The following is a 20,580-nucleotide window of genomic DNA, read 5'->3' on the forward strand; positions in this document are numbered from 1 at the left end:
AAATGACCTCCCGCAGGCCACTGGTGTGAATGTGTTCACACATTATTACTTCTAGGCTACTACTGTCATTCATTATTATCAGGATGTGCTAAAAAACTCCCTGAAAAGCCTTCAGTTAATTCAAAATGCTGCAGCAAGAGTACTGATGGGGACTAGAAAGAGAGAACATATTTCTGCTCTATTGGCTTCCCTTCATTGCCTCCCTGTTAAATCCAGAATTGAATTCAAAATCCTGCTCCTCACATACAAGGTCTTAAATAATCATCTCATCTTAATGACCTTGTAGTACCATATCACCCCATTAGAGCACTTCGCTCTCGCACTGCAGGCCTACTTGTTGTTCCTAGAGTATTTAAAAGTAGAATGGAAGGCAGAGCCTTCAGTTTTCAGGCCCCTCTTCTGTGGAACCAGCTTCCAGTTTGGATTCAGGAGACAGACACTATCTCTACTTTTAAGATTAGGCTTAAAACTTTCCTTTTTGCTAAACCATATAGTTAGGGCTGGATCAGGTGACCCTCAATCCTCCCTTAGTTATGCTGCAATAGGTGTAGACTGCCGGGATATTCCCATGATGCATTGAGTTTTTCTTCTTCAGTCACCTTTCTCACTCTTCAGTCACCTCTCTGCATTGAATCACGCTTGTTATTAATCTCTGTCTCTCTTCCACAACATGTCTTCTATCCTGTCTTCCTTCTCTCTCCCCAACCATTTGCGACAAATGGCCCCGCCCCTCCCTGAGCCTGGTTCTGCCGGAGGTTTCTTCCTGTTAAAAGGGAGTTTTTCCTTCCCACTGTCGCTAAAGTGCTTGCTCATTGGAGGTCATACACTGAACAAAAATATAAACGCAACACTTTTGGTTTTGCTCCCATTCCCCATGGGATGGACGTAGAGACCTAAAATTCATTCCAGATACACAATATAACCATCCCTCCCAAACAGTGGTCACAAATGAGTCCAAATGTGTGGTAGTGGGCACATCTGCCATATTGAGATAATCCATCCCACCTCACAGGTGTGCCACATCAGGATGCTGATCTGACATCATGAGTAGTGCACAGGTGTACCTCAGACTGCCCACAACAAAAGGCCACCCTGGAATGTGCAGTTTTGTCTCACAGCAAAATGCCACAGATGCCACAAGCAATGAGGGAGCGTGCAACTGGCATGCTGACAGCAGGAATGTCAACCAGATCTGTCACCCGTGCATTGAATGTTCATTTCTCAACCATAAGCCGTCTCCACAGGCGTTTCAGAGAATATGGCAGCACATCCAACCGGCCTCACAACCGCAGACCTCGTGTAACCACACCAGCCCAGGACCTCCACATCCAGCAGGTTCACCTCCAAGATCGTCTGAGACCAGCCACCCAGACAGCTGCTGGAACAATTGGTTTGCACAACCAAACAATTTCTGCACAAACTGTCAGAAACCGTCTCAGGGACGCTCAACTGCATGCCCGTCGTCCTCATCGGGGTCTTGACCTGACTCCAGCTCGTCGCCGTAACAGACTTGTGTGGGCAAATGCTCACATTCGATGGCGTCTGGCACGTTGGAGAGGTGTGCGCTTCACGGATGAATCATGGTTCACATTGTTCAGGGCAGATGGCAGCTGAGAATGTCCCAGTTCTTGCATGGCCAGCATACTCACCGGACATGTCACCCATTGAGCATGTTCGGGATGTGCTTGACCGGCGTATACGACAGCGTGTACCAGTTCCCACGAATATCCAACAACCTCGCACAGCCGTTGAAGTGGAGTGGACCAACATTCCACAGGCCACAATTGACAATCTGATAGACTCCATGCGACAATGTGTTGCACTGCATGAGGCAAATGGTGGTCACACCAGATACTGACCGGTTCTGGGTCCCCAGACCCCCAATAGCGCAAAAAACTGCACATTCCAGGGTGGCCTTTTGTTGTGGGCAGTCTGAGGTACACCTGTGCACTACTCATGATGTCAGATCAGCATCCTGATGTGGCACACCTGTGAGGTGGGATGGATTATCTCAATATAGCAGATGTGCCCACTACCACACATTTGGACTGATTTGTGACCACTGTTTGGGAGGGATGGTTATATTGTGTATCTGGAATGAATTTTAGGTCTCTACGTCCATCCCATGGGGAATGGGAGCAAAAACAAAAGTGTTGCGTTTATATTTTTGTTGAGTGTATGATTGTTGGGTTTTTTCTCTGTATGTATTATTGTAGGGTCTACCTTACAATATAAAGCACCTTGAGGCGACTGTTGTTGTGATTTGGCGCTGTATAAATAAAACTGAATTGAATTGAATGTCTGACCAAAAAAATCTGAAAAAACTTTATGAGAGTGGTCTGAGTGCTGACTTCCTTTATTGGGCCCTGTGCTGACTGCCTGGCATCATAGCGCCTGACTGACATTTGCCATAGAAAGCCAAAATTGGCAGGACCAACACTGGCACCCCGCGCGTTTCACAGATGAGATTCACTTTGAGCACATGTGACAGACGTGAAAAGGTCCAATCATGTTGCCTGCAACATCATTCACAAATGACAGTGGCTCAATGGTGGTCTGGTAAGGCATATCCACAGAGGGATGCACAGACCTCTACAGGCTTGGCAACAGGACCCTGACTGCTGTTCGGTATCAGGATGTAATCCTTGGACCCATGTCAGACCCTATGCTGGTGTAGTGGGTCCTGGGTTCCTCCTGGTCCACGGAAATGCTCCGGCTCATGTGGTAAAAGTATGCAGGCAGTTCCCGGAGTCCAATAGTAAACCTCTGAGACATTCTGTTTCTGTCCAGTCGACACCACCAGGTTCCACCTCAGACTTAGTGATGCCATGGTCCTAGTCTACACTGAGGGTTTTAGTACTATTTAGATGTAGGAAGTGAATGGTTTGTTTGGTCCTCACCAAGAACAGTGTTCAGTGTTTTGGTCTCTGGTTTTTGGCTGATTTAAATGTTTCACTCTCCTTTCAGCTCTTCTGTTTTTTGTCTCCTAGAAATTTCTCTCACATATCATTTTGTTTCTCAGGATTTGGAAAACACGCCTTGTGGTGAGGAAGCTGAAGAGGAGGTTTTGAGCGAGGCTCCCCCGTTACCTGACGAGGAAGAGGAGGATTTGTCAGAGTATAAATTCTCCAAGTTTGCAGCCACCTACTTCCAGGGTGTCTCCATCCACACCTACATCAGACGGCCACTGAAACAACCTCTGCTTTTCCACGAGGACGAAGGAGACCAGCTGGTGAGGCTGACCTTCGATCTCAATCCCAAAGCCTTTTACAGCCCCGATCATCTATTTAAGTTATTCGTATTATGTGTTAATGGACTCAGCAGATTTACACACGTACCGGCTGCTGAGCCGATTACGAATATGTTTTGGGCGAAAAAACCAAGTTAAACTGTCACGCTTTTTGTCCTTTTTCTGGAAAAAGAAGAGAACACAACCATATCACCAAAAATGTTGGTTTTTCAGTTTAGTTTTGGTATGAATAAATTGTTAATTTTCTTATTATAACACATAACACAATCCAATCATCTTAGAAAGTTCTTACTGAGACGGCAAAACAGTCACACCTACACAAAGGGACCTTGTAACTCCTCGTTAGCAGAAAGTCAGAGTTCAGACATGTGAATGATCAACTAAAATCCTCTGGGCTTCAAACACTGGCCTACTAAAATGTTTACAATGCTTTACTCTTGACTGCTAGTGGTGCTACAATATAGGCTGTAACCTACAGAAAAAGAGTCTCAAAGCTGGTGATTTTTTATTTATTTTTATAAATCAGAGATAATGCTGTAGAATAATTTTGAAATCACTCTAACGTGTATAATGAAAAATCAGGTGATTTCAAAAAAGTTTTTCTTATTTGCCATATTTGACCTGTCCTCCAGGCGGCTTTAGCTGTATGGATCACTGTGTTGAGGTTCATGGGCGACCTCCCGGAACCCAAATGCCCGATGGTCATCAACGACGGCAGCGAGAAGATCCCCGTCATGACAAAGATCTATGAAACCCTCGGCAAGAGGACCTACAAGCGAGAGCTGCAGGAGCTGCAGGTGGAGGGAGAGGTGAGAGGATGCTGGGGATTGTATGAGTCGTTACAGATTGTCAGGTCAGAGCCTCCAAAATGTCATCTCCTGTTTGTACCTACAGAACAGCTCCATAGACAGCCAGAAGAGGAACAGCGTCAGGCATAAACTCGTGTCACTCACTCTGAAGAGGAAGTCCAAGATCACTGAGGAGGTGAGAAACACATCACTTCTTTTCAGCTGATCTAAGTAAATAATTTATTTAACATGTCCCATGTTTTCCACTTTTAATCATAGGGTGACGTGATAACAGTATATAACCAAACCTTAAAAGAGTGTTAACTTAAACAAAAGAAATGGGAGAACCTGGACAAAAATGGCGGTGCAGTCAGTACCGTCAGTGGTGACTCCAGTTTGGTGGCTGTTCTATGGGGTGTGTATATGTGTCCCATATTATATGTGTTGTACCGAGTCAATCAACTGAAAGGGAATGAACAGTTATGCCTATAACTTCTGCTCCCTGAAGGAGAGGAACGGGGTACAACACAAGATTGCCCCGCTATGCCCCGCCCCAACTTGGCTTGGTGAAGACTGCTATCGAACTGAGGGATCATTGTGATGATGGGCTATATGTGCAGATGAGCCTGTGTGCATGTCATCACAGTCATCACAGGTCATCTGCCTTAAAGCTGCTAATAGAGATTTCTTCAGCCAGGACATGCAGAGGTGTGATATCCCATCTTATTTGTGTTGTACCTCATTCCTTTCCTTCGGGGAACAGAAGTTATAGGCATAACTGTTTGGGTTTTTTTCAAGCACTGGGACACTTGGACACCGGGAAACTGAAGGTGGCACACCGGTGCAGTGTTGCACTGTTGCCTCACCTTGAACAGATCCTACATTTGCTGTAATGTTTGCATATTTTCCCTGTACCTACATAGATAATGTCTGACTTGATAACATAGAGATCCAAAGACAAGCCTGTTAGGTTACCTGGTGGTTCTCAGTTGGATGTGAGGGCCCATGTTTTTTCTCTTCGTTAGCCTTGTGATGGATCAGTAACCAGTCCAGGGTGTACCCCACCTCTTAACCACAACAGCTGGGGTAGACTTCTTGTTGGGAAGTTTTTTACCACTATAGCCCAAAGAGTGAAAAAAAAATCCAAACGTTTCTTGGATTCTGCAAATTTAAGCTCAAAACCTTCAAATTAATGCTTTTCTCTGTAACGCTGATGGCAGGTCACCAGGCGGCTGACAGAGGGGGACTACAGTCTCCAGGGAAACAGCATGCTGGAGGACCGACCCACCTCCAACCTGGAGAAACTTCACTTCATCATCGGCAACGGCATCTTGCGGCCCACCCTCAGGTGACCCATGAGTGTCATCGGCACTAAATAGAGGCTGCTCCTAGAAGCAGCAGTGAGGGATGAAGATGTTGCTTGCGGCAGCATGACGATGCTTTATCGATGTTTTTGGACCAAGCAAATGACGCACTGATGTTTTTGCTCTCTGGAGTTGATGAAAAACTTCAAGATTTATTCTGATTGTAGATTTTGTCTTGAAGATGACACTGAATTGAAATGAATAGGTTTGTTGAAATCAGATGGCTTTTTCGGCTAAATTCAAGTGTGGAGAGCGTTACTCCTGTGAGTGTGGAGCTTGAATAGTTAGTGTGGAGAGAGGTTTACTTTCATACCATGATTATTAAAAGTATGTCTTATTAAGTTAAAGCTATTGAGATGATTCTGGCTTGTGCATTTACTACAACCGTTCAGAACAGTCAAAATTAAAGGTCTCATAATCTGCAGACATATACTCCTCCTGTCTGCTTCACAGAGAGTCACTTTCCACTGTATGGTTTTGTAAACTATTAGAGACTCTAATTCACATCTTAGAGGAAGCCCACATACGAGATGCTGCAACACAGTTTAAGAAACTTAAAGGAAAAGAAAAATAAATTTCTCACAAAGACGGAACACAAATAAGGCAAAAACAGAAAATCTCCTGTAACTCAGCAATTAATAACTAATGCTATAAACGGTAATATTTAAACAAAATGGGATGATTAGTTAAAAAGGGAAGATAATTTGGAAACCAAAGTAAAATTAATTAAAATTATTAACAGAAAGAATTTTTAATATTGGAGAAACAGAGAAATGATTCAGATTCAGCACAAAACCTGGTCACTCTCCATTTTTTGTTGGGTCTTAGAAACTGCCAGAGGAGTCCTGCCTCAGCATCTGTTGAGCTCGGGTTCACTGGGCTTTAGCAATTTAAAGACACAGTGTTAAATAGAAACCATTTTATGCTGTTGGCATAGCAGACCTGGAGTATGTTCTGTATGGAATATTTGGCGATAGATCACCTCGCTGCAGGAACACAGTCCCTACATCCAGATGCTGCGCAATCCTCTTTGGAAAGTTTTTTTAAATGGGGTCTAATTTGATTTAGCTGTGGTGACTGTCTCGTGTATTGAAGAAGGCCTCTGATCTGTTTGTTGAATGTTGTCCTCTGCCTCAGAGACGAGATCTATTGTCAGATCTGCAAGCAGCTCAGCCAGAACCCGTCCAAAAGCAGCCACGCCCGCGGATGGATCCTGCTGTCCCTCTGCGTGGGCTGCTTCGCCCCCTCCGAGAAGTTCGTCAAAGTAAGAAACGTATTTCTGATGGGAAACTTGATGATAAAACCTCACGGTTAACTGGTGAAAATTGCAACTCATTTAAAAACTGAAATGGGAAAAAAATAACCACAATTGTAACTGCAGTGTCACCATTTTTGCACTTTTACACGCTCAGTTTTTCACTTGTATCTTCACGTTACTGATATTTGCCCACCACTGCCTGTTTAAAGTGTTTTGTGGTACTCACTGTTTCGGCCCTATGCCGCCTGCAGTACCATTATTTTCATCCATGTAATTGTACTGCACATGAAAGGTCAGGAACAAAAAGAAAATTCATTTAATAATAATATATTACAGATGATTTAAATTTGACCATAAAATAAAGAAATAATGGTAAACTGCAATAAATAAGCATGTCAACAGAAATTTACAAAAAAAAAAACACGACCGGGTTTCAAATGTGGCTGATGTTTCTAATCAGCCACCTAACAATGTTTCTTCCTTTTTACTAATGTTGGTCAGCCAGCTAATCCAAAGCAGACATGTGTAAAAGATAAAGTCATATACACTACGAACAAAGATATAATCTTTTGTTTTCCGGCAGTGGATTTCAGTCCAGGAGAGCAGATGGGACAGATCTATAACTCGATCCACTCGCATTCAGTCAGTAAACAGTAGTCTGTCCGTCTCCACCATCACCATCAGCAGGTCTGATGGCTGAGAATCAGTTTAAGTCCTCAAAGAAGTAAAAGCTTAAAATAAAGTAGTCAAAGGGAGAATCTCAAAGATTTCATCTGCAGTTTGATCATTGCAAGAATTCATTTTTAAAAAAAACATAGCAAAAGTTTTCTGGTCTGACTCAAAACAAAATATTACATCTGAAAATCACGTTTAGCTTTAGAAACTTTTAATTAACTTTTTTTCCTGACTGATTTGAGTAAAATTGAGTTATGAGTTTGATTTCATTTATGTAAACAGAATAAATATAATGCTGTGTGTCAGTGCCTTTGGTATGTCACACCTTTAACCTTTAAACTGCTCAGGGCTGTAAACGGCCTTTATGTCAGTAATACGATGAATATTTCTCTTCTCTCTGCTCTTTTATCAGTATCTACGGACATTTTTGAAAAACGGTCCTCCGGGTTATGCTCCCTACTGCGAGGAGAGGTTGAGGAGGACGTTTGTCAACCGCACTCGGATGCAGCCGCCGTCTTGGTTGGAACTGCAGGTGCCAAAAATCTTTCTGCTCTGTGTCGTCAAGTCCAGTGAATCCAGTTTGTCAAGTGTCTCATCTTTTAACTGGAAGCATTTGCAACAGTAAATTGATGGGATTATCAGCGTTTGTTGTTCTGTTTGTGGTTTTTAGGAATTTGCAAAGCATGTAGCTAATGCTGTCACTGTTATCACTGAGTAACAGTTACAAAGCTCACTGTGTGCTGAGGGAGTGTCCAGTTTAGCTAAAATCTGTATTAAATAATAACTGTTTGTTGAAATACATCTATAACTATATAACTGTAATAAATATCAGCATTAAATATTAGAAACTAGAATTAGCTGAAAATAACTGAGAGCTTATTATAATAAATATTTTCATATCATTCCACTGGTTTTCATACTTTGGTTTGAAAACGGAGATGATTTTAAGATAGTTTTTATACTGTTTTTCAGGTGTTTAAAATGTTACATTACATACATGAAGAAACATCTAGAAAGCCTGACGATGTTTTACATCAAATTACCGTAAACTGTAAAACTTTACAAAAAACAGCTAAATGTAGCTAGTTTATTAAAATTCAGTGTTCTTTACTATATTTATTCTCTCTTAAATTCTCATTAAAACATCAACTCGTGTGATCCGGAAGAAGCCATTGGTCCTTCTTTAATTTTAAATTTATTTATCAAAGTTTGGATCAAGAGGACTGTAGCAGCAACCTTCTGACCTTCTTTGTCAGTTTCTGACTCGTGTTTCTCAGGAGGCAGCTCGCTCTTTCTCCTCTTCAGTAACCACAATGAGGCAGACATCAAAAATAAAGGATAAAAGTTTATTTATTCCACACAAAACCAATAATTACAAAACAAAATAACCACAATCAAACATCACAAATTAAAGACCTCAACAAAAAATTTAAATCTGTAATGACTGATCAAAAACTGAAATTAAATTTGAATTTTTATACTTTGTATACTTTTTCATCTCTTCTTTTTGTGGTTTTCTACAGGTTAATTATCTTTAATATCAATAATGGGGTTTTTTTTACAGGTGGTTGGATGGTAGAGGTTGTAATATTTATATTTTGAAGTGAGCCTATAACACCACAATGCTGCACAGCTGTAGGACATCTTAACTGTTGCCTGTCTGAACATGAGTCTCATTGTTTTTTCCTCCAGGCCACAAAGTCTAAGAAGCCCATCATGCTCCCCGTGACATTCATGGACGGCACCACAAAGACACTCCTCGCAGACTCGGCCACCACAGCCAGCGAGCTGTGCAACGCACTGGCGGACAAAATCAACCTGAAAGATCGCTTTGGCTTCTCGCTGTACATAGCTCTGTTTGACAAGGTAAAACACAGGCTCTACTGACAGCGAGGTTGTAACAGTTAACTATAACTAAGACGTTTGTCAGAAAACGTGCTTTGGTGCTCATCTGGGACGTGTGCACGACATTAGTGTGTATTATGAATTTCCTAAATCTAACACGGAAGACAAACTTAAGTGAAATGATCAAACTAATACTTGGAACCAACTGAAACTAAATTTAAATAAACAATATTTTTTAAAATGAAAACATTTAGTCAGTTTGTTCAGATCTCATGGAGTTATTTAACTGCAAGTATGTGTTCATCAGGTGTCGTCTTTGGGCAGCGGTAACGATCACGTCATGGACGCCATCTCGCAGTGTGAGCAGTACGCAAAGGAGCAGGGCGCCCAGGAGAGGAATGCTCCCTGGAGGCTGTTCTTCAGGAAGGAGATCTTCAGCCCCTGGCACAACCCTGCCGAGGACTACGTTGCCACAAACCTCATTTATCAACAGATCGTCCGGGGGGTGAAATTCGGAGAGTACCGCTGTGAGAGGGTGAGCCTCTGAGCTGTGTGCAACTCTGCATGCTTTGTGTAAAAGAGGGTGAGATACTGATGGATCCATATGGATCCACTGGAGTATGACTGTGTGAATATTACATTAAACCCACTTGAATGGGAGAATGAGTCTTGTAGTAAGAAAGGTTTCTAAGCATTTAAATAGAGTAGAAAAGCACTTTATAAACACCATTATGTAATGTACGGTTGTAACGACAGTAGTATCACCCCCTGGTTTCTGGAATTTGCACTTTAAAGCCTCAAGGTTTGCATTTTGTTATAACAATATAAGACAAGGCCAAAAATATACAGAATGGAGGGGTAGCTCTAGACTTTTGCACAGTACTGTATATTGATCAGCCCATCTGGTTCTCCTGATATGATCTTATCTACTTGAAAGAAGAGTTGATGGCAGGTTTCAGGTGTTGGGCTTGCTTTCTCCTGACCATTGCTTCACCCTGTGTCTGTCTTGAAGGAGGAGGACTTGGCAGAACTGGCCTCTCAGCAGTACTACGTGGATTACGGCTCCGAGGTCCTCCAGGATCGTCTGCTCAGCCTCATTCCGTCCTACATCCCCGACAGAGAAATCACCTCCACTAAGACTGCAGAGAAGTGGGTTCAGCTCATCATCAGCGCCCATAAAAAGGTACCTTCTGGTCAAGTGATGAAAACCAGTCTTAATTTTGTGCTGTTTTCTGGGAGAATCTAACTAGAGCTCACTGTGCAGGGAGTACAAATGAAAAGGAGGGTAAACACGCAGAAGGTGAAGGAGGATGTGGTGGATTTTGCTCGTTTAAAGTGGCCTTTACTCTTCTCACGCTTCTACGAGGCCTTCAAATTCTCTGGTTGGTAAAACACTGTACCTCTTTCTAAACTACTAAATGCTTTGTTCCCATCAGTGGTTGTGGATATTTTTTAATGGATGTGACCACATCTGCTCACAGGGCCTAGCCTGCCCAAGAATGACGTTATCGTAGCGGTGAACTGGACAGGCGTTTACTTTGTGGATGAACAGGAGCAGGTCCTTCTCGAGCTCTCTTTCCCAGAGATCATGGCTGTGTCCAGCAGCAGGTATGACAAACAGCCACAAATGCACCAAATGACAGGCAACCAAAATAAAATACAAAGTATATTTGAGTTGTACAAAGTTAATAAGTGAATTAATTGCTGCTGGTTTCTTGGCATTTATATTGACCTTAAAGGTTCTCTACAAACAAACAATCGATTTGTTTGTCTTAACATCAGGAAAATCTTGGTTATTAATGGCATCTTCCCACAACAACTTCTAAATCTGAAGCTGAAGAAATCTGATTATATAGAGTCTATAAGAAAACAGCCTAATGGCTGTCTTGTGTTGCTTTATGACCTCAGAAAAACCTTCCCTGATGAGTTCATGGTCTTAATCGTTGCTTTCACCTCTGGTTGAACAGAGCATGATGTGTATTTTGTAAACATCCCATTTAGATAAAATGGGAGAATAGGTCATAGTATGAATTGGAGTAGGTCTAGCTTGTGATTGACAAGTTGCTAGCCATGTAAGCTATGTAAGCCTGAAGTATAAGAAGGGTTTCTGATTTGTCATATCTGGTTTAAAATGACATTCAAGCATCATCTAAATTAAATCTGTTTTATTTCATCCCAAAACAAGATGTGGAAAATTCAAGGTGTTCAATCAGTTCTGTCATGGGGACTCAAATCACTGAATACTAGCACATGCTAGCAGGCATGCTATATTTTAGCTAACATTAGCCAGAATAAACAGGGTTTGCTCCTCAACCTAGCTAGCTAAATTCAGTTTTGCTAATTCTCAAGCCACACTATTTTGGATGCAACCAAGATAATCAGAGATGGTATCATTCTTTAATACTTCTTTAATACGTTAAAAAAATATTTACATACATAACGTTTAATTTCAAACAAGACTTTCTTCACTTCTGTGCTGATACAAATGATTGTAAGCATTACTTAATAAATATATTTTTATCATTTTTAAGTTTTTAGGGATCTTCTGCTTGTCAGAATTGCATCTTGTCCATATTTTGAACTATCGTGGTTAAAGCAAAGTTTAACTTTGCAGAGGGGGTAAACTCCAGGGACAGAGCTTCACTCTGGCCACCATCAAAGGAGACGAGTATACGTTCACCTCCAACAATGCAGAGGACATCCGCGACCTGGTGGTCTCCTTCCTCGAGGGTCTAAGGAAGCGGTCCAAATATGTGGTGGGCCTGCTAGACTGCCTGAACCCACGTGAGATTCACTGATGAATTAGAAATAAAAAGGTGTTTTTAGGAGCAGAATGGTCAATCTGTTTGTCATCTCCCCGGCAGTAGGGGTAGATTCCAACTTCCTGAGTTTTGCTAAAGGAGATCTGATCATCTTGGACGAACATGACGGAGAGCATGTGATGAACTCTGGCTGGGCACACGGCGTCAATGACAGAACCAAACAGAGAGGGGACTTCCCTGCTGACTGTGTCTATGTGCTACCTACTATCACCCGACCACAGTATGATATAGTGGTGAGTGCAGTCAGAAAAATAATCTCTGTCTTCCAGATTCTGCTGGAATGTTTTTTTTTTTTAATCCAGCAGGTTGTTTTTACAGGACAGAACTAGAAGTCTAACCAGTTCTTCCAGTGTAAGTGATTTCAGGATGTCCCTGTGCAACAGTGTGTAGATATACCTGGTTATTGTAGCTAAGGCATTTGAATTATCCATGTGTGCAGCAGCAAATTTCTGTCAGGCTTGAAGGTGTCAGGGGCTTCTTTAATGTTTGGTACTTTCTCAATCCATCCATCCATTCTCTTCCACATATCCAATTTAGGGCCCCGGGGGCGCTGGGGCCTCTCCCAGCTGTCTTAGGGCGAGAAGCAAGGTACACAGCCATGCTGCCACTCTGTCGCATGGCTAACACATAGAAACAGGTTGAACCTTGGTGGTTCCTGGATTGTTCCTGAACATCATGACCGGTTTTCTCTTATTTTTGAGGGTGACAGTTTGGGTCTTCTTCTAGAACTTGGCAACATGGTTACATATCCGAATAACTTGGACCTAGAGCAGGGCGATATGACCAAAAGCATTTATCACGATATGCATTAGAAAATTTGCGATAACGACATAACTGACGATATAATTGACACTAGACAAAATACTTTACAACTCCACAACTTTTATTAGTGCAAAAAAACCCAACAATGTAGTTTCACTTAAACAAACAGCTGTTTTTTATGTGCATTAAAGTTATATAAAAATTTAACAGTGCAAATGCAAATTCCTTGCTGACAGTTTAACCAAAAGGCATTTCCAGTGGAAATTGGCCGACATATCCTCAGGATAACCATGTATAATATCCACAAAACTTAAAAAGAGGTTATATAGACAATACGGTAATATTATGTTGAAGCACAGTACGTATCACTCCACGAGGCTCTTGCCTACAGTAGCCGTAATGCTCCAACAATCCATCAAGCGGTGCGGCTTCGTAGCTTAGCAAAGTCGTACTAAAACATTTGACAGATTTACGAGCGCCATGTACGACATAAAATCGTTTTGAGGTCAGTAAACACAACCAGAATTCATACATAAGGCACACGGGATTATAAGGGGCTCTGTCGACTTTCAGAAAAATCAAAGGATTTATTTTAAGTGTGCCGTATTTTCCAAACAACACGGTAATAACGACGGCCCGCTTGCATACTCTACCAAAAATAGTGCTTTGTTGTGAAGTTGCAGCATTTTTACAAACCAATTCTGGTTCATCCGTTTCATTCAACAATCTGCTTTCGCCCTTCTTATTCTCCGTTGCCGCCATGCTTTTTCCGGCATGTGCGTATGAAAACAAAGGCACTGCACATGCGCGTTTTACCCATATTCTATTGCGATATTTTATTTTCTTATCGTTGCCCAACATGATACCGGTATTACTGTGAACGGTATTATATAGCCCAGCCCTACTTGTACCTACATACAATTATGTGAACTGATGGTTTTGGAAACTGCAGTTGTTCAGGAATGGCTCCAAGAGGCCTTCCCAACTTGTGTAAACCTGAAATTCTCTTGAAGTTACTTGAAGTTTCCTATTGTAAGTATTGGCCAATGCAATGAGTGCTGTCAAACAAATCCTTTAAAATAAAAATGACCATGACGGTTAAACTGTGTAAATGCTGATCTGACCTGTCAACACTCCAGCTTTGCTAGTTTTTTTTAAATTAATGTCAACCAAACTGCCAGTCATCTACTAATTAAAATTTACACACAAAAAATCCTCACTGCACATATATTTTCAACACGTGTGAAAACAACCTGATTAAAGCACCATGTGAGCAGCTGCTGTCTCTCCAATTGTTAGCTATTAGCTGTCCACCATTTTTTTTTAGCAGTTTTTCTCCCAATTAACAAAAAACACAAAAATAAATATATGCTAGTCTCTCTGTGCAGCCAGCTGTGTTTAATGGCTGTCTACAAAGTGTCAAACACTAAAATATTACAGAAATATTGAATTTGCACATTGTATTATCATCAAAAGCACATCACTAGTTTTCTGCTTGGTATACTGTAACAGAAAAAAGTGCTTTAACCACACACTAAAAGCAAAAAACTCATGGATTCTGAAAGGAAGGTTTTGACAGAGATGTGGTTGTTGAACTCCAGGTATTGGCTGCTCATTAAAAGGAAAATTAACTTCCCAAAAGAATTTTTTCTTCCTAGAAAATGCTCTGAAATATGTTGATGTACTTTGCTGAATTAACCAGTTGGAAGGGTCAAATGCGAAAAAAATCCAATCTTCCTCCTGTTTTACTGTCTCTCAGGCTCTCGTCACCATGACTCCTGATCAGAGGCGCGAGTCTATCGGTTTGTCCCAGATTAACCTTTCGGACCAAGAGGATAAATCTAAGGCCTACACTCTGGAGGAGTTTTCCTACGACTACTTCAGGTAACTAAGTCTAATGTGAGGCTGTTTTAAGTACAAATGATGTTAAAAAAAAAATGTGTGAACGTTTCTTCGAACCACTGTTCTTCAGGCCTCCTCCAAAGAGTACTCTGAGCAGGGTGGTGATCTCGAAAGCTCGAGGGAAGGAGCGTCTGTGGAGCTGCACCCGCGAGCCTCTCAAACAGCCTCTATTGAAGAAAGTCCTGGCTCACGACGAGCTCTCCCAGGAGGCCTGCCTTGCCTTCATAGATATCCTTTAGGAGAGGGCGTGATTGATCATATGTTTGGCTTTCTCGTTTGCGTTTTTCCTCTGGTGCTTTTGTTACATCAGAGCAGGTAATTAACTTTCCCAAGGGACCATATGAGAAAGTGGAGGTGTTGTGAAGGGCTCAGTTCAGTTCTGATAAATATTAATTTTGTTTCTTTATAAACTGCTACTGGTAAGAATGGATGTTACAGGCATCCAAGCCTGCAGTTACGCCTGTCGACCAAACCCCCCATGAAAGTTACTCACTGTTGTTTGTGATTTTGATGGGAATCATAAGCTGGTCTTGACTGCTCCATCGCTAGCAAAGGTTTAGCTGTTTTTGTAGCGATTGAAACTGTAATATTTAATCTGCTCTATACAAAGAAAACATGCTTTTTAATGCTGGTAGGTTAGTAATTTTAACATGAGAGTTTATAGAGATGAACTCTGTTTTTTGGAGCCAGCCAAGTGGCCATCAGAGGAAGTTTGCTGCTTGGTTATTTCCAGTCAGCCATACTGCCTGACCTGTACCAGCCTGTCGTTATGTGAATGGTCCTTAACTGTGTTTGCACCTGTGATGAAGTATATGGGCGACTACCCGTCCAAACGAGTGCGTTCTGTCAACGAGCTCACCGATCAGATATTCGAAGGAGCCCTGAAGGCCGAGCCGCTCAAAGACGAAATCTTCTGCCAGATTCTCAAACAGCTAACAGACAATCACATTAAGTAAGTCCAAGAAAAAAAACAGTCTTTTCTTCTATCTCTTCTTCTATAATCAATATTTTAGCTCAGTGTTCACAGTTTAAGCTGTGAGTGTTCACTTTGATCACTCTCAAAGCATCTCTTACATCTGTAACATGCACCTTCCTGGTAACCCCAGCGGTTCTTTCACAGTCTCTGCAGCACCCTTAGTCTTTTTTGCCACTTGAAATTCATTAAATTCACACAAGCAAACAAAACTGTATTCATTGTCCACACAGAGACTGGTGTTTAACATTTTCGCCTGCTGTACCGTCACCAGAAACAAAATCCCTGCACACTTATAAATATGCCTGGTAGCAGCAAGAAAATAATGATATAAGCATGATGGAATATGAGCATGCATAGAAAATTTCTGACTTCTAGATGTTTCTCACTAAAGGACACTTTCTTTCCTGTGCCACAAAGCCAAAATCCTGACCCTCAGTTTGTGCACTGTTTACCTTGTCATGGTGTTTGTGTGCAGGTACAGTGAGGAGAAGGGCTGGGAGCTGCTGTGGCTCTGCACTGGTTTGTTTCCTCCCAGTAACATCCTGCTGCCTCACGTCCAGAAGTTTCTGCAAGCCAAGAAACACTATCCTCTGGCTCCAGACTGCATGCAGCGGCTGCAGAAAGCCTTACGGTAACACAAACGCACACAGTTGTTGTTAACGCCTGTTAAAACTTCTTCACTACTGCTTTTTACAGGTTTAAGTCTCACACCACTTTTTTTTTTAGCTCAGTTGAGAAGCACCTGCAAGCAGCCTCTAGTTTCCAGCTAGTTCATACAGCTCAGTTACAGAAACTATAGTGCATATTACCCCAGTGTGTGATTAAATGGTTGCTTTAAATTACAATTTTTACCCCTAGTAATTTTTTTTTATTATATTTTATTCATTATTCATCCTCACTGCCCTTTGTGCTAGAAACGGATCAAGGAAGTACCCTCCTCACCTGGTGGAGGTGGAGGCCATCCAGCACAAGACGACTCAAATCTTCCACAAAGTTTACTTCCCTGACGATTCAGACGAGGTCAGTTACGACTAACATTCAAAAAGTACATTGTTATGTGGTATTTTACAACTGTGCATTTTGTACACTAAGGGGAAAAAACTGTAATTTGAGACGTGCCACCTCTTTAAATAAACAGTGAACTTGCATCGTTCACATTTTTCTGCACATGTACTAAATATTCTGCTTATAGCTTGACTTTGGTTTATGTTTGTGTTCACAGGTGTTTGAGGTGGAGTCGAGCACGAAAGCCAAAGACTTCTGCCACAACATCTCCGGACGTCTGATGCTCAAATCCTCCGAGGGCTTCAGTCTCTTCGTCAAGATCACTGACAAGGTGACGCCTTCATCCGCAGCCCGATCGTACAAACGTATTCACTACAAGCTCAGCTCAGGGGCAGCAAATAGACAGATTAGACAAAAAAAGCCATAGTTTTCTGTTTCTATGCTGATGACTTTTCTTTTCCTGTTGTGCTGTTTGTAGTTGTTGCTCTCTCTGCTGTCATATTTCTGGTAGACCTTTGGTTCTCTACCAAGAATTTGTTGTTTCAGATTCATAAAAAGTAACATTTTTAGTCATTTTTCATTAATTTGGAGTCAGTTTGTTTTTATGTTGCATCCTATTTTCACTGGTTTGACCCTCTTCCTGTTTTGTGGTAATTGTGAGTCTTCTCTTGGTTGTTTTGGGTCTCGTTGCAGATGTTTGATTTGTGTGTTATTTTGTATTTGTTAATCATTCTTTTTGTGTGTTTGTAGTCATGTTATTTACTTATTCAGTGGTTCTGGATTTTTAAGTTCTTCTACCACCTCTCTGTAATCAGTTAATTGATTTCTTGTTAGTCCGTGACTTCCTGGTTCCTTTTGTGTTTATATTTTGTTTTTTGTTTGCAATGTAAGTTTTCATCTTCAGTGGTGTGGATTTGTTTCTGGAAATCATTCTGAGGTGGTTTTCAGTCTGAGGTCATTTTGCTTTTCTCTCGCTGGTTTTGCAGCTCTCAGTACTCGTTTGTTCTTTGGGTGGGGGGTATTCATAGGTTGTCCTTTACTGCTCAGTTTGCTTGTAATTATTTTTATTTAACTTATTTTTTTTTTGCTTTACTTTCATCTGTACAGACTTTGCCTGTACGTGTGATTAGTTTACATGTAGTCGTAACTTTTTACTTTGAATAATAGCTTTATTTTTGAGGAAAAAGGGATCATGCCTACCATTGAAGCCATTCAACATGGATCTTCTTTACACAATTAAATCCTTCACTTACTTCCAGGTCATCAGCGTGCCTGACGGCGACTTCTTCTTTGACTTTGTGAGGCACCTGACTGACTGGATCAAGAAAGCCAGACATGTAAAAGATGGTAAAGCCCATCAGATCAGATTCAGATTGAAGCTCAGATTATCTTTGATCTTCTCGCTGATTCTTCTTTCTTTACCAGTTTGTCTTTTCACCTTTGTGCTGTGTGCAGGTGTAGTGCCTTCTCTGACCTACCAGGTGTTCTTCATGAAGAAGCTGTGGACTAATACACTTCCTGGAAAGGACTCCATGGCTGATTCCATCTTCCACTACTACCAGGTTAGTCCCTCTGCAGTATCAGTATATCTGGTTACTCTTACTTGATTAAATGTTGAGATAAAACATTTTAAACTTGCCTGATGTAGAATGGATGGTGTAGACTAAACTCTGAATCATGCTCTCTGTCTCTCTCTTCCCTCCAGCTGTGCAAAGCTTCAAAAAAGAAAATCTGTGTGTGGTATCGGTTTCTTACCAGCTGTTGTCTTTTTCTGCAGGAGCTGCCGAAGTATCTGCGTGGCTACCACAAGTGCTCAAAGGAGGAGGTGCACCAGCTGGCAGCGCTGATCTACAGGGTGAAGTTTGAGGAGGATAAATCCCACTTCCACAATATTTCCAAGATCCTGAAGGAGCTCGTCCCCCAGGACCAGATCAGACATTTGTCGCCCGACGACTGGAAGCGGGTGAGCACGCGCAGATTTAAAAATGGTAAAAAACTGAATGTCTGGATGCAGGAATGGCCTCAGGCTAATGATGACTATGTTCAAAAATAATTTCCTCTTCAGTTTGTTGCCACAGATGCAGAATTCAAAACATCAGATTTGGATTTAATCCTCGGGTGTTCATTCATTCATAACCTTTCCTCGGTGATCACAGTTCTTTCTCTAGTTACATATTTAAGATGTTTTCATGCTTTCGTTCAAAAATCCAGAAATAAGGTCTGGCGATTGGTGCTTTTTGGCTCCTATGCTAGGCAGTTAAAGTTTTAACCAACAAGTAAAAAACACTAAAGTTACATTGAACTTGTCGTGGAAATCTAGTGAGACAAAAACTTTTAATCGCACATTAAAACTTCTAGGTGACTCAGATGTTTTATGCAGGAGCTTTTATTGCAAAAGAGCCGACCTCGTGTGTTTTTATAGGATCCTTTGAAGCACCGGATTCAGAAAAATGTTATTTTTAGAGGCCTGAAAAAGGAGTCTCGGCCTGAGCCATGCTGCTAAATACACGTTCCTTAATCAGTCGTAGGTACTTAAGTTTCAAATGAGTTAAAATGATCTATCAAACTGAAACAAACTAAAAGTTGTGTGCTGATTGTACTGATTAAAAAGAACTCGAGACAATCACCAGGCGATATGCAGAGATTTAAATCTGTAGCAGCACGTCAGCTTGTCTCTCTGACGTCATCCCAAACCCCAAAAAGAGGCTTTATTGTTTTCAGAGCTCTCTGGGAGTTCGAAAACATTAAAATCCAAAACATATCCCACAGCTGCTTGCTACTTTTACAGGTAATCACTTACAAGTCTGTGTGCAAAAAGAGTGAATGAGTGTTTCATCTTCCTGTTGTTTTGTGTCTCAGTCGATCGTGTCACTGTTCAACAAGCACTCAGGGAAGACTCGGGAAGAAGCCAAACTCTCCTTCCTCAAAATCATTTACAAGTGGCCCACGTTTGGTTCGGCCTTCTTCGAAGTCAAGGTAAAGACGCTAGAGACTCGTTAGTTTATGAAAGCTTGGAACTTCTGCATTCACTGTTTCCTGCTCTATTTTATCTACTTTCACTTTTAAAAAAGCTGCACAACACTGGGACAAACTTTGCATTTTTGGTTTTTCTGTTTTGCTTTTTCTGCAGCAAACAACTGATCCTAATTACCCAGAAACCCTCCTGATAGCAATCAACAAACATGGAGTCAGTCTGATTGATCCCAAGTCTAAGGTGGAACACGTTTATCTTTGATATTTAAATCGATCTGTATTGATAGAGCGCTTTGCTACTCTGTTCCCTCCCCTCACTCCCAACTGGTCACAGCAGATAGATGCACCTCCCTGAGCCTGTTTTCCTCCAGAGGTTTCTTCCTGTTAAAACAGAGGTTTTCCTTCCCACTGTTACCAAGTCCTTGCTCATAGGGGCTTTTCTGATTGTTGGTGCCTTTTTCTATTACTGTAGTTTCTCTCTGTATTATTGTATTGTATTTACCTTACAATATAAAGCACGTTGAGGCAGCTGTTCCTTTGAATTAAATATCTGAGCACTCAAAGCACTTTTTTTTCGCAATTAGTTTTTGATTTAAACCTGCAAATATTTGTTTGTATGTGAAGTTTAGCACTGCATTATTCTCTTATCCGGCTTATCAAAATTTCCTGTAGGACATCCTCATCACTCACCCTTTCACCAAGATCTCCAACTGGAGCAGCGGCAACACGTACTTTCACATAACCATTGGAAACCTGGTGCGAGGCAGCAAGCTGCTGTGTGAAACGTCCCTGGTGAGCTCTTAAGTTTTTGTAACATGAAACAAAGAGTGTGAGCATTTAGCTTTCCAAACAAAGCTGCTTTTAATGTGATTATGCACAGCCTGAGCAGTGAAAGCAGCGTGCCAGCAGATTTAATTGTCAGTCTTTTCTGTAGACTCTCTCGTTTATCACGTGTTCCAC

General features: G+C 41.4%; 1 protein-coding gene across 6 annotated transcripts in view; it reads left to right on the forward strand.

Moving 5' to 3' along the window:
- The window catches only part of myo7ab (myosin VIIAb), a 55,084-nt gene that overhangs the window by 31,812 nt on the left and 2,692 nt on the right, over positions 1-20,580 (forward strand). For 4 of the 6 annotated variants that reach the window (XM_085289765.1, XM_085289763.1, XM_085289768.1 and 1 more), the window contains 25 exons: positions 3,023-3,232; positions 3,883-4,059; positions 4,145-4,234; positions 5,259-5,386; positions 6,540-6,666; positions 7,748-7,867; positions 9,028-9,201; positions 9,488-9,715; positions 10,193-10,363; positions 10,445-10,562; positions 10,662-10,788; positions 11,795-11,964; positions 12,045-12,235; positions 14,524-14,648; positions 14,737-14,894; positions 15,465-15,618; positions 16,118-16,273; positions 16,557-16,662; positions 16,865-16,978; positions 17,907-17,994; positions 18,103-18,209; positions 18,425-18,610; positions 19,507-19,623; positions 19,778-19,861; positions 20,293-20,412. In XM_085289765.1, coding sequence (XP_085145891.1) covers positions 3,023-3,232; positions 3,883-4,059; positions 4,145-4,234; positions 5,259-5,386; positions 6,540-6,666; positions 7,748-7,867; positions 9,028-9,201; positions 9,488-9,715; positions 10,193-10,363; positions 10,445-10,562; positions 10,662-10,788; positions 11,795-11,964; positions 12,045-12,235; positions 14,524-14,648; positions 14,737-14,894; positions 15,465-15,618; positions 16,118-16,273; positions 16,557-16,662; positions 16,865-16,978; positions 17,907-17,994; positions 18,103-18,209; positions 18,425-18,610; positions 19,507-19,623; positions 19,778-19,861; positions 20,293-20,412 — 3,546 coding nt within the window. The remainder of the gene's footprint in view (positions 1-3,022; positions 3,233-3,882; positions 4,060-4,144; positions 4,235-5,258; positions 5,387-6,539; positions 6,667-7,747; positions 7,868-9,027; positions 9,202-9,487; positions 9,716-10,192; positions 10,364-10,444; positions 10,563-10,661; positions 10,789-11,794; positions 11,965-12,044; positions 12,236-14,523; positions 14,649-14,736; positions 14,895-15,464; positions 15,619-16,117; positions 16,274-16,556; positions 16,663-16,864; positions 16,979-17,906; positions 17,995-18,102; positions 18,210-18,424; positions 18,611-19,506; positions 19,624-19,777; positions 19,862-20,292; positions 20,413-20,580) is intronic. The other 2 variants (XM_085289767.1, XM_085289769.1) reach the window with 1 other exon arrangement.

The sequence above is a fragment of the Mchenga conophoros genome, linkage group LG10 (assembly GCF_057382185.1).
Source record: "Mchenga conophoros isolate Kocher_MC1m ecotype Shallow Benthic linkage group LG10, M_conophoros_male_GT1.1, whole genome shotgun sequence".
Lineage (NCBI taxonomy): Eukaryota > Metazoa > Chordata > Actinopteri > Cichliformes > Cichlidae > Mchenga > Mchenga conophoros.